The sequence below is a fragment of the Lithobates pipiens genome, unplaced genomic scaffold (assembly GCF_037356315.1).
Source record: "Lithobates pipiens isolate NorthernLeopardFrog02 unplaced genomic scaffold, aLitPip1_a1.2 Scaffold_25, whole genome shotgun sequence".
Lineage (NCBI taxonomy): Eukaryota > Metazoa > Chordata > Amphibia > Anura > Ranidae > Lithobates > Lithobates pipiens.
This window is the reverse complement of record NW_027507787.1, coordinates 204982200-204995146: the sequence shown is the minus strand read 5'-3', so window position 1 is coordinate 204995146 and position 12947 is coordinate 204982200. Positions and strand designations below refer to the sequence as shown.

General features: G+C 44.2%; 1 protein-coding gene across 2 annotated transcripts in view; it reads right to left on the bottom strand.

The window, feature by feature from the left end:
* Positions 1 to 12947, bottom strand: part of SEC23IP (SEC23 interacting protein) — a 60791-nt gene that overhangs the window by 38911 nt on the left and 8933 nt on the right. For both annotated transcript variants that reach the window (XM_077455466.1, XM_077455467.1), the window contains exons 3-10: positions 11832 to 12051; positions 11130 to 11323; positions 10956 to 11045; positions 10742 to 10859; positions 8661 to 8750; positions 7394 to 7535; positions 3929 to 4137; positions 380 to 501 (exon numbers count right to left, since the gene is read on the bottom strand). In XM_077455466.1, coding sequence (XP_077311592.1) covers positions 380 to 501; positions 3929 to 4137; positions 7394 to 7535; positions 8661 to 8750; positions 10742 to 10859; positions 10956 to 11045; positions 11130 to 11323; positions 11832 to 12051 — 1185 coding nt within the window. The remainder of the gene's footprint in view (positions 1 to 379; positions 502 to 3928; positions 4138 to 7393; positions 7536 to 8660; positions 8751 to 10741; positions 10860 to 10955; positions 11046 to 11129; positions 11324 to 11831; positions 12052 to 12947) is intronic.

The window sequence follows — 12947 nt, the reverse complement described above, 5'->3', positions numbered from 1 at the left end:
CTTCAGATTTACCAAAACCATATATTATGAGGTCAAACCTTAGGAGTTTCAATTTGTATGCAACCAGACAGGCCCTTGCACTACATGGTTTTGGTAAATCTGAAGACAAAAATCAGCAGAAAATCTGATAGTGTGTATGGGGCTTTAGGGGATTTATTTATTTTTTTTTTACCTTAAATTTTTGTTTTATTTACAAAGTTTCTGATCATCTAGCTACAGTTTTTAATTTATTTTACCGAGGTGTTTCAACAGTGGTACAGTGCTTCTCTTATAATAATTGAAATAATTGTGTATAGATGAATATATTTCATAGTCCACAAGTCACAACTGGAAAACAGGCCAATTTAAAGAACATTGTAAAAGAACAATTCAGACTTACCCAATTGTCTCTAGCGCCTTCATGCTTCAGTTCAGTGTTCACATTAGGGGGTGGGGCTTGTGCTGGGGGTGTAGCTGTTAAATCTTGCTGGTTGGACAGTATATCGAACAGAATCAGAGAGCCTATGAAATATGGAGAAGGACTAGGCTATACAGTGTTTATAGAAAAGAATCATCCCCCCCTCCCCCCTTAAAATAATTACATTTTGGTGCTTTGCAGCCTGAAATGAAGACAGACACTGTTCTTTTTTAATCCAGCTGCAGTTACTCAGTACAGTTTATAACATCCAAGTGAAAGATCTAACACCAACATGTCAAAAAATAAATCAATAAAAAGTCAAAAACAAACAAACAATCACAGAGTTGGAAAAAAGGACCACCCCTCCTAAAAAAGGACTTGTAAACTATCAGGTGTAGCCAATTACCTTCTCAATGGCACACAGACATTTCACTTTCAACTATAATCAGTTTGATTAGCTCAGCATGAAAAGAGCTTTCCTGGAACATTTTAGTCCCTGGTAGTGCAACTGAAGCAAACATCTATGGGTGGCAAGGCAGTGTCACCGGAATCTCAGGGATAAAGCTGTGGACAAGTACAAGTCAGGAGGTAGGAGGAGGTCAAAGGCTTTATTTTATCAATTCCTAAAAGCACAGTGAAGTCTATTATTAAAAAGGAGGAGTCCAGCCTGAGCTCGATTGGCTGTACTTCTCCTGTGGATGACAAGAGTGCAATTAGTTTTGCAGTCCTGTGACCAGTTTTCAGCAGAGCACGGTCTGAAGTCAGCTCTCTTCTGGCATTACTGGAATCATCACGACAAAGTCTGGGTTCGCCAGGTGCCTGGACTGATGCATGTCTCAGCCCCTCAGCAAGCTGGTCTTACCAATTTTCCTCCCAGCCATTCAGGAAGCGGGTCCTGAGACCCGATTGGCCAGGGAGTTTTAGGAGTGTGGTGCGAGGGAGGTCTGTTTGCTGCCACCCTAAAATAATGAGAACCAACTACCACTGGGATAGAGGAGACTAAAAGGTAATTATTTAGCCTCAACAACAAACAATATGTCGGGCAGAAATCCAATACAGCTCACCATCCAAATAACACCATTCCTAGAGTAAAGGATGGAGGTGGTAATAACCTGTTATAGGGGTGTTTCTCTATTCTCATAACAGAAGCAAAATGGATGGAACAAAAAAACATCAAAATGATTGAGGAAAATCTGCTGCCCCCTGCCAGAAAGTTGCCAATAGGAAAAAGGTTTACCTTCCAACATAACAATTACCCAAAGCACACAGTAACAATGACCACACAGGGATGGAAGGAGAAAAAAGGTGAAGGTTCTTGCATGACCTAGTCAGAGCCAAGACTAAGGCTCCGCTCACAACAACAGGGGTCCGGTGTGTGAGAGTTCACCATTTGAGGTCCGATTTCAGCCCCAATTTTGGGCTGAATTCAGACCTGAAACGGACCAAAATATGCACAGCATTTTTGTGTAAAACGCACCGGACCCGCTACGGAGATATGTGAACCGGCTACATAGAGAGCTGGTCAAAATCTGCTGCTATTGCAAATTGGAAGCGGAGATCTCGCATCCAATTCACAATGGTTTGAACCCAGCCTTAAACACCATTGAAAATCTGTGGAATGACTTGAAGACTGAAGTCTACAAAACGGTTATCCTCAAATTTAACTGAACTTGAGCAGTTCTGCAAAGAAGAGTGGGCAAATATTGCAACGTCTAGATGTGTAAAGTTAGTAGCAGGGCCGATCCTGGGCGGGTGCACGGAGTGCAATGCCCCCAGCGCTGTAATTTGCCTGCAATAAAGGGGCGCCAAAGCTGACTGCACTGGTTGTTCACTTCACTTGCTAGAAAATCGTCAGCCGCCGCTATCAACCAGTGATGTCAGTCAGAGAGGCTGTGCCGCGGCCGCCCCAGCCTTCAGAGCACACTGCGGCCATCCCAGCATTCTTTGCGAGCCGCCTTCGTGGCTAGTAAACAAGCTCCACCCACCTCTGCCATCTTCAAATAGCGTGGCTCAGAGGGGGCAGAGCCGGAGCGTGTCTCGTGCTGGTCTGAAATTCTCCTCCTGAAGAGAGAGAGAGCAGAGCTGCTCAGCTGCGGCTGCGGCTGCTGCCTGCCTTGCTGTGAGTCAGTGAGTGACTCCCTGTACCAGCACCCAAGCCGGGCAAGGAACTTGGAAGCAAGTTGTTGTGCCCATCAAAAGCTGCCACTGTGCCCTAAAGCAAAGTGGTGGGGCTTACAGATGGAGTTGTTGCCATAAAAACATTAGTAAAGGGGCGGAGTTAGTAAGATGACCACGCCCATGTGGGGGGGATCCTTTTTCCAACTCAGCGATGTTGTTTTTGAACATTTTTTTCCCTGACATGTTACGGTTATACATCTCTTTCACTTGGATGTTATCAGTTGCATAAGTTGTTATAAGTTGAGTAAATAAAAAAATAAAAAATAAAACACACACACCACAGCGTCAGTCTTCATTTAAGGCTGCAAAACAACAAAATGCGATTAGTTTAAAAGGGGGGAAATTGTATACCCATTGTACTTCACATCAGGGGTGATTGCGCATATAACATTCACTTATACACAGTTCTTTCTTTCAGCACTACTGAATATACTGCTGCAATATGATGATCAGGATCCACTATGACTGTTTATTAGCCTACCTCCTATGATAGGATATGTACTCCAATGTCTATTTTAATACCAACCTCCTGGGGTAGGGGGCTGGGGCTACTATATCCTTTGTGTTCGTTTAGCAGCCTGCCTCCCAAGATAGAAAATGTACCCCAATGTCAGTTTAGTATCTACCTCTTGGTGGGGATGGAGGTCTTGCCTATTTAGTAGCTTACCTCTTAGGATAGGACATGCTTCTTTAGTACCTACTTCCTAGGGGTGGTGGGAAAATATATTCCCAGTGTGTTTAGTAGCCAGTCTTATAGTATAGGATCGGTACCTCAATGTCTGTTTAATATATACCTTGCTTCCTGGGATAGGACCTGTACCCAAATTTCAGTTTAGTAAACAACTTGTCATGGGGCGGGCAGCACTATACCCACTTGTCCTATCTTAAGAGGTAAGCTGCTAAATAGACAAAGTACCTTTGGGGGGGGGGGGGGGGATTTACTGAGACTGGAGCACTCAGAATCAGCTTCTAACTGCAGCTTGTTTAATTATGCATGAACAATAAAACCTGGAAGCCGATTGGCTTCTGTGCCTAGCTGCACCTGATTCTGCATACTCAAGGTTTAGTAAATCCTCCCCATTAGTGTCCATTTAGCACTCTGCCCCTAAGCAGGTTTTATACCCCAGGGCCTTTTTAGAACACTGCATAACCCAAAATCTGTTCAGTACTCTGCCCCCTAGAGGAGGTTTTATACCTCTGTCTGCTAGTAATCGAGACATAAGCCATCATGATCGTATGTGTGAGATTTCATTGGAATAAAAAATACCGGCAGACTCGCAGTCAACAATCTAGGCTCCCCATTAATACAAAAACACTCATTACAGTTGGAATACAGAAGGGAGGACCACCTACCTAAACTGTGACCAGCCACAGACACCCCTCCTGTAAAATCTGGGTTTCGACTCATGAAGAGTTCATACAGCCGGTTCATCTCCAAGCTGACTTTGTCTACGATGGTCTGGCAGTAGGTGGGACTGTTGTAGAACAGAATGTCCAGGAGGGTCTCATTGGTGAAATGTCGAAGACGTGCAGTACTTGGCAGTGTAATTTTCTTGATCCTCCTACAAAGACAAAAACAGTGCAGCCTTTTACTAAACCCATGCAAAAACACTACATAAGCTTTAATGAATTAAAGGGCTTGTAAAGGCAGGTGTTTTTTTTTTATCTTAATGCATTCTATATATTAAGATAAAAAGCCTTCTGTGTGCAGCAGCTGCTCCCCCAGCACCCCCTAATACTTACCGGAGCCCCACCTCTGGCCACCGATGAGCACATGTCCCTCGGCCATCCAAGACTCCCTCCTGATTGGCTGAGACACAGCAGTGGCGCCATTGGCTGTCAAAGTCAGTTAGCCAAACAGGAGAGAGGGGGGAAGAGAGGCTGTACGCTCCAAGCCTGAATGGACACACGGAGCTGCAACTTAGCTTGGGGTGCCCCCCACAGCAAGCCGCTTTCTGTGGGGGCACTGGACAGGAGGGAGGGGCCAGGAGCACAGAAGAGGGATCCAAGATGTTCTGTGAAAAAACACTGCACAGAGGAGGCAAGTATAACATAACATTTTTATTGTTATTAAAAAACAAACAAACAAGACTTTAACCACTTCAGCTCTGGAAGATTTACCCCCCTTTATGACCAGGCCATTAGGCCATTTTTTGCGATAGACTAACGCAGTGCCCTGGCAATTGTGCAGTCATGCAATGCTGTACCCAAATAAAATTTGTGCCCTTGTTTTCCAACAAATAGATTTATTTTTTCCCAAAATTCTGGAAAAAAAAAAAAAAAAAAAAAAAATAAAAACACAAACACACACACTTTCTGCTATGAATAAAATTATTTTTTTTTTTTAAACTGGACAAGTTAAAAATCTAATGTCTTCATCAATTTAGGCCAAATGTATTCTGCTACATATTTTGGGTAAAAAAAATAAAAAACAAAAAAACAATCCCAATAAGTGTATATTGAGTGGTTTGCACAAAACTTATATAGCAGCTACAAAACTATGGGATATTTTTATTTAATATTACTAGTAATGGCGGTGATCAGCGCCTTATAGTGGGACTGATATTGCGGCGGACAAATGGGACAGACACCTATTTGGGAACCAGTGCCAATAATATGTGCAGTCATTGTACTAATGACACTGGCTGGGAATGGGTTAACTTCAGCGGCAATCAAAATGAGCAGTAGGGAACTGTCTGAAGCCAAAAGACTTCACAGCCGGTTCCCCTTAGTGGAGATGGCGGCGGTAGCACTCAACAGCCAATCCAAAGATCAGCTGGGGTGCCGACATCACAGGTTCCCTGGACAGAAAAGTGTCCATATTCTAAAAGTCAGCAGCTACAGTATTTTTAGCTGCTGACTTATTTTTTTTTTCCCCCAGGCTGTACCAGGCCACATGCCCTCAACATTGGGAGGGTGTTTTGGGCTGTGCCTCATCCCCACAACCCTTGCCCGGTGGTTGTGGGGGGGGGGCTTATAAGAATCTGGAAGCCCCCTTTAATAAGGGGACCCCCAGATCAAGCCACACCCCCCCCCCCCCGTGTGAATTGGTAATGGGGTACAAATGTACCCCTACCATTTCACAAAAAAAAAAAAAAGGAAGAAAAAATAAAAGAAAAGACGACTTCTTTATTAATTTCTTCTTTCTGGTCTTCCTTCGGTGTTCTTCTTGTTCCTCCAACTTCTTCAGCATCTTCCTCCAGTTTCTTCTCCGCTCCGTCTCCACGTTCCGACTCAGATGGAGTCTTCAGTCGTGTGACAGTTCAATTCTTTTGACACTTCTTAAATAACGGAGGGCAGGGCCACCCAGTGACACCCGTAAACTCATGTTCGACTTGAACATAAAGCTCATCCCTGGTCCTCAAGTACCCCCAACAGGCCATGTTTTGGGAATTTCTCTTAGATAAAATAGCTGTCCAAAAATACTAAGCCATTGACTCCGATTTAAAGCACCTGTGGAAGATAAAGGAAAATCTGCAAACATGGCCTGTTGGGGGTACTTGAGCACAGGGTTGAGAACCACTGATCTAAACCATACCAGAGAGAGACAGTGGGAGGTCAAAGAAGAAAAATGATTGGCTGAGAGGAAGGTACAGGGAGGAAAGAGCTGTAATCCAGGAAAACTTGCTGTCTGCTATGTGCTCTGCAGTTGGGCCTAACTTTATGTTAAAATATATCTTCACCCAAAGAAAAAATAAATAAAAAATAAATAATGTAAAAGGGTCATACTGATTTTTTTTTTTTTTTACATTTTAAAGACTGGAAAAAGAAGTCACGAAAGAACCTTATCTTTATTGCATAACCTTCTAATCCCATCAATCTCCCATGTAAGAGTTGAACTGAGGTTGAAGTCCAGCGTGTGTGCCAACAAAGATTACTGCAAAAACCGACTGTTACTTAGCAATAACGGCGTTTCTACTAAACCTTCCAGGACGGCAACACATGAGAGATGATAGGCTCCTCCCTACAGGAAACACAATCAAATCATACCTGTTTATAAGGTCCACCTTACCCCTTGTCCCTCAGTAGCTGTAAAGGAATACTCCCAACCGATTCAGAAGGGTTATTCCAACATTTAGGCACTTGCCACCTAGTGTGTACATACTACTCCACCCATAACAGAGCAGGAAGCAGGCCTGTCATCCTGGAAGGCTTCGTAGAAACAGTTATCGGTGGGTAACCATCTGTTTTCTCACCTCACGCAAACTATAGTAAATGGGTTGCCTTATCCACCTAGAGACTGAAGATTTTGAGGCTTGGAGTTACTTTCTAGGTCCAGGGAAGAGGATTAAAAGACGATTAGATCTCCTAAATTATTTTACCCTCTGTAGATAAGTAAGGAGACATCTCCCCACATCTAAACAATGAAATTTAATCCCCCCCCCTTCATTTTCAGGGTTCTCGCAAAAGGATGATTCGCAAAATGACAACTTGACGCTTTGCAACTGCACTGTAAACGCCATAGGCACGTTTCAATAGAAGTGAAAAGAGGCAGTTGTAAAGCATCAAAATGCCTGCCATACTCTGCAGGCAGAATTATTTATGCCACAAAGCTACGGCATCGCTGCAGTGTGAACTCCTCCATCCACTCCCTATTGTAACAATTCTGTGTAGCATTGATAGGCGTTCGGGAAGAGTTAAAAACGTGACCCAACTGCCTATTTTCAGTGCATGTGTGAAGATCCCTAATTGAGATATACTGAGAAAGTATGTGTTGGGGAGAGTACCCCAACCAAAGATGGCATTTTTCCTTCTGATGTGAAGCCTCATTTTACCCACAATGGAGAAACACATCATGCACGCTCAATGCTAACTTACCTGTCCACACCAGTGGCATCACCATGGAGGGCACTGTGCCAATGGACTGGCAGGAACTCCACACGGCGCACCTTGCCCTCTTCTACTGACTTTCTGAAATGACTTTGCAGCAGCTTCAGGGAGATAGCTCTGAAGTCATCCACTGTGTAAAGAATGAGAAAATTACTGGGAGGAAAGGGAGTAGTTATAAAATTATCCTTCCCTGCCCCAACACTGTAAGACCGAGGAAAATTACTTCTAATGCTCCTAACCCCATCAGTAAACCTGCCTCTGGCTAGTGATTCTAAGTTTTTGAAACCAGAGGATCAGAACGTCAGACAGGTAAATCATTTTCTGGGGCCCATCTGGAATGGCAAAAAAAAAAAAAAAAAAAAAAAAAAGAAGAGAAGAGAGATTGCCAACAATGGCTTACTATAGAGCATCTGGTCGGCTGTCCCTCACGTTCCCTGAAGCAGCCAATCACAGGACCGGAGCACTCCGTGAATAGGCAAGTATAAGCACTTCCTTTTGCAGGGTAGTTAAAATAGGATTTAGAAGGGGGGGGGCAGATTTAAGCTTTAGTTGGCAATAACCTGAACTTCTACTTTAACACCACCTTGTTACAATGAAAGGCCAGAAACAGCCTTAGAAAGATAAGGCCTCCAGTACAGACACTCTCCTCACTATTTAAAAAAATACGTGAAAAACTGTTTTTAGTTCCTTTTAATTGGAAACAGGCGATTTACAATACTTGTGTCATTTGCAGTTTCCAGAGCTTCTCAACCTTGTCTCTGCAACTACATAGTCACCCTTCCTCATGTGCGAGTGAACTTTTCACTCTCCTCTGTTCCTCTTCTCTTCTCCAGGACCATGCTTCTGTATTCCCCTTCTCTGCATCTCCCCCCACCTCCCCATATACCTTGTCTATCTCCTCTCCTCGGACCCCCATAAACCTCCTTTGTACTCCCCTCCTCTACCCCTCTTGATAAACGTCTGTTGTACTCCACTCCTCTGCACCCCTCCCAGTACACTTCTGAAAAACTTACTCTAATGGGACCTCCCCCCTATAAAACCTCCTCTGTATCCCCCCCCCCACCCCCCACCTCTAGCAGACTTCCTCCAATCCCATAAAACTCCTCTTTATTCCCCCTTCGCTAAACCTACCCCCATACCTCCCGTATAGTTCACTTCTCTAGCCATCCCTCGAAAAACTGCTTTTGCCGACCCCATATTTTTCTGCTTACCCCCAATCAAAAAGGTTAAAAACAGCCTAATGAAGGTCACTCACCACATTCCACCATACTTCTGAAGCGCAGATCACACACCGGCCCAATCCCATGCACCATGAACACTAGATGATCGGCTTGAGGAACCTCACCTGTGAGAGAACACAATCTGAGAACCACAACCCCAAAAATCATGTCTCCTACTGGTTATCACCATCAATGCCACACGGCATCTCCCATCCTATATAAGACTTTTGTGTAATGCCTCACTGAGTGGTCAGAAAACTCAAAATCTGTAAGGATTAAACCCAATATTACCCATTCATGTGCCTACACCACAAAACACAAGTCAGGTGAAAGGGTACTGAGTAAGCAGGTGCAGGCAGCAGCAGGGACAGGTGCTATGAGGACTTTGCTCTGAGGACTTTGCACCTGGGGCAAAATCCTCCTAGCACTGCCAACAGACCACAGCTAAATTCCATATGACACAGGCTCTGCTCACCAGGAAAGACTAAGGCCGCGTACACACGGGCGGACTGTCCGCCCAACTAGGTTCGTCAAACAGTTTGACAAACAGTCCGTTCAAAATTAGCATGAACGGACTTGACCACACACGACGAACGAACAGTCCGCTGAAAACTTGCGCGATGACGTGAACGGCACATACGACGGGACGAGAAATTTGGCGTCCGATACACTGCAATGCAACCTTCGCCGTGTAAATTCTGAGCATGCGCGAGACCTAGTTTGCCGAACAAGCCTACACACGAGCGGACTGTCCGCTCAAACCAAGTTTCAGCGGACAGTCTTACGGAAATTCCGAAAAACTTTGTTCGTCAGACTGTCCGCTGAAACTGTCCGCTGAAGCCCACACACGAGCGGACTGTCCGCTGAAACACTGTTCAGCGGACAAAGTTGGACGAACAGTCCGCCCGTGTGTACGCGGCCTAAGGTCCTCTGTCTCCCACCACTCATATTGACAGATAGCAAGCCTTCCTGAGGAAACTACCAGCCACATCTCACACCAAAGACAATTTTACCGGCATCTCCTTTTATCTCCACATAACCCAAGGTGTGGCCAGCTTCTCCATTTTGGTCCCAAATGCTATTCAGTTGGAACTTTCAGGAAGCGGCTAAAATAGTTAGCTCGTGAAATTTGCATTTAAACTTTATTTTACCAATTTAAAAAGGAGTTAGCATGGCTGTATTCTGGAACAAGTACCACCAACCCTGCTCCATTACTACATCAGGCTTTGCACGGTTACAATGAAAACTTTCATCAGGAAGGTGGCCAAGGAGTCTTCAATATATATATATATATATATATATATATATATATATATATATATATATATATATATATATATAAAAAAAAAAACACCCCACACACCATATCTGAAATAAAGTATCTACTAAAACCAAACTTTTTTGGGTGGGGCTATAGTTGCACAGAGTTAAAAATCCAATTAGGTTTTCAATGGTGTACGTGTATCCATTTTTTTTTTTGTAGAGCCACCTTATTTGTTATCATTGTCAATTAAAAACCCAGAGCTCTCACCACAACAGGAAGAGTGTAAATCGGAATTCTCTTCCAATGGGGACCCCCTGTTCCAGTGACAATTGTCCAAGAGGGGAAATGCCAAAGTTTTGGAGAGATTTCCTCTCCAAAGTGTGGGAAATTGTGCTCCATCTAAAGTGGAGAACGTGAGGAGAATGTCCTTATTGGGACACAGATGGCACAAACAGCAAAACAAAAAAAACCAAACCAAAAAAAAAAAATAATAAAATAAGGGGGGGGGGCTGGGGAAGAAGGAGGAAGTACAAAAAAAGTTCAGTCTGTCCATCAATATAGTATACAAAGCCTTTGCAGTAAGGGGGCTGGTGCACTGTACTCTTGGAGCTCCTTTCCTTACCAAACATTCAGTACAGCTATAGCCCAACATGTATCCACTGTGTGCTTGTCATAGAAGCTTAGCACTGGCATTATAGGATTGGTGTATACACGTGGATGTTATTTACTGTCTGCAAGGAAGTCCTGGGCTGCCTGGCCCCAAATTAAGGCATGAACTGGCACTCCATCACATAGCTCATTCTCTATGACTGTACAAACAACCCCTAGAGACAGTCCCTGCATGCAACGTACCATCTGGAACTTCATCGTGGTCATCTATGCCCCTCTTCACCACACGTGGCCTGGACTGCCCATCCTGTGGGGTCCCCCATTCATCGGGTATCGCCGACTGCTGAAACTGGACAATCACCTGTAAAAGATGGACACCAGGTCTGAGATCAAGAAAGAGCAGACCTATAAGCCCTTTATAAGGCATCCTGCACAAACGTGAATAAACTGCACCCACCTTAGGGTTGTGCATTATAATGGTTTCACCACCTGGGAACTCCAGCCTTCGATGCCACTGATTGGTGGTCACTGCCTTCTTATACTCTGCCTGAAATGGAAGCACCACATGACATTATACATACATTTCCCTTTTAGGATCTCCAATAGGCCAAAAGACACAAGATCTATTTACCTCCAGCCTTTCACTAAAATCCTCAGTGTATGGCACAAACCGGCTGTCAGAGTCTCCTTTGTAGAACCAGGAACAGCGTCTGACCTCCAAATCCTCCTCCTCCCAGTAGACCGCTTTCATCTCCCGATCATACAGGCAGACATCATACCGCCCACCGGCTGTATTCACCACCACACTCTCAGGGTCTGGCTGAACTAAATAGAAAACAGAATGGAATGCCAAAGTAAATGGAGACAAATTCCTGCTGAAGTGTGAACATAGACTACTTGTTTATCAAGATGAAAGGTAACCTCTGTGGAACCAATTACTACCAATATGGTTCTGTGGGTCCAACATGGATTATAGCAGGGGTCTTCAAACTTTCTCAACAAAGAGCCAGTTTATTGTCCTTCAGACTTTAGTGGGATCAGACTGTGGGCAGCAGGAGTGCAAATTTTCCTGGCTTCAGCAGGAGTAAACATCCTCACATTTGGTATAAGGGGGGAGGAGTAGTACCCCATTGTTGGTGTCAGTTGGCAGAAGAGCGTTTCGTATCAGTGGGAGGAATAGTGCACCAAGGGCCAAAAAAAGGCAAGCAGAGGACCGCATCCAGCTCCCGGGAAACAGTTTGGAGACCACTGGCCTATAGGAAAGACCGTGTGCATCCGTGCTCAATACAAGTGTGAGTTATATTAATTCAGAGAGAAATCAGGAATCACTCACCGGAGTTGTACACCTTCTCCAGATTTGCAGAGTCGTACATGCTGAACGGCGACCAGACTTCGCGTTCCTCCACCAATTTACAGAAGAACCAGTGAGGCTGGACAGGCTCATACAGGTTGGGCACAAAATGAGCCACTGCCGGCACTGTGGAAGCAGCAGGCCTGGCACTCGGGTATGGTTGTGTGGCTGATGCCGTCATGAATGGGGGTGCCATTGGTGGCTGAAGACAAAAAGGAAACTAAATTAAATATACACACACAATTTTTCAATTAAAAAGAGAATAAAACAGAAAAAATTTCAAGTGGTAGTAAACTCTGTACTACCACTTGTACCTACAGGTAAGCTTATAATAAGGCTTACCTGTAGGCACTATGAAGAACTCCTAAACTTGCAGCGTTTAGGAGATATTCAGAGTGCACGCAGCCAATGATAACATTGGTGCATGTGCGCTGAAGGTCCAGCTTATAGTGCCGGACCTTCAGAGCCTGTGCCGGAAATAAGGGTTTCCCGCGCACATGCACAGGAGCGACGTCATCGTGCTACCGACCCGTCGTGTAGCCAGAGGCCACAAACCCAGGAAGGAAGAACAAGGCAAGATGTCAGATATTCATCTGACATTGTCAGGCTTCATTCTAAAGTAAGTGTCTTATAATTTGCTAGTATGTTATGCATATTACGACATTGCCTTGAAGGAATTTTTTATTTTTTTCCCTGACCACCAGCGGTTTACTACTGCTTTAATAAAATAATATACATCAACACTGGTTACCCAACAAACTGTCCATACTGGTATACAAGAAAACCTTTTTGCCAGTGTTGCATGCAGAAAAGTCATCCTCAAGAGATAAAAGTTGCGGAAGTAAGGCAGTGAGAACACCAACTGTGCAACAGGAACTATATAGCCAATTTGGAACTCTTCTGGGGGAGACCACGATGACCAGGAAGATGTCACTGGAAACACTTTTAAAGTGGAACTTTAGTCAAAAAATGACGTTGAATGTGGAACGAACGATCCTTGCTAAAGAACATTTTTTAATCAAGTTCAAGCTTTAAAGGATAAGCTCACCTTCTAGAACGTTATAGCTGTATTCGGGTGTAACATGTTACTGGTTTAGC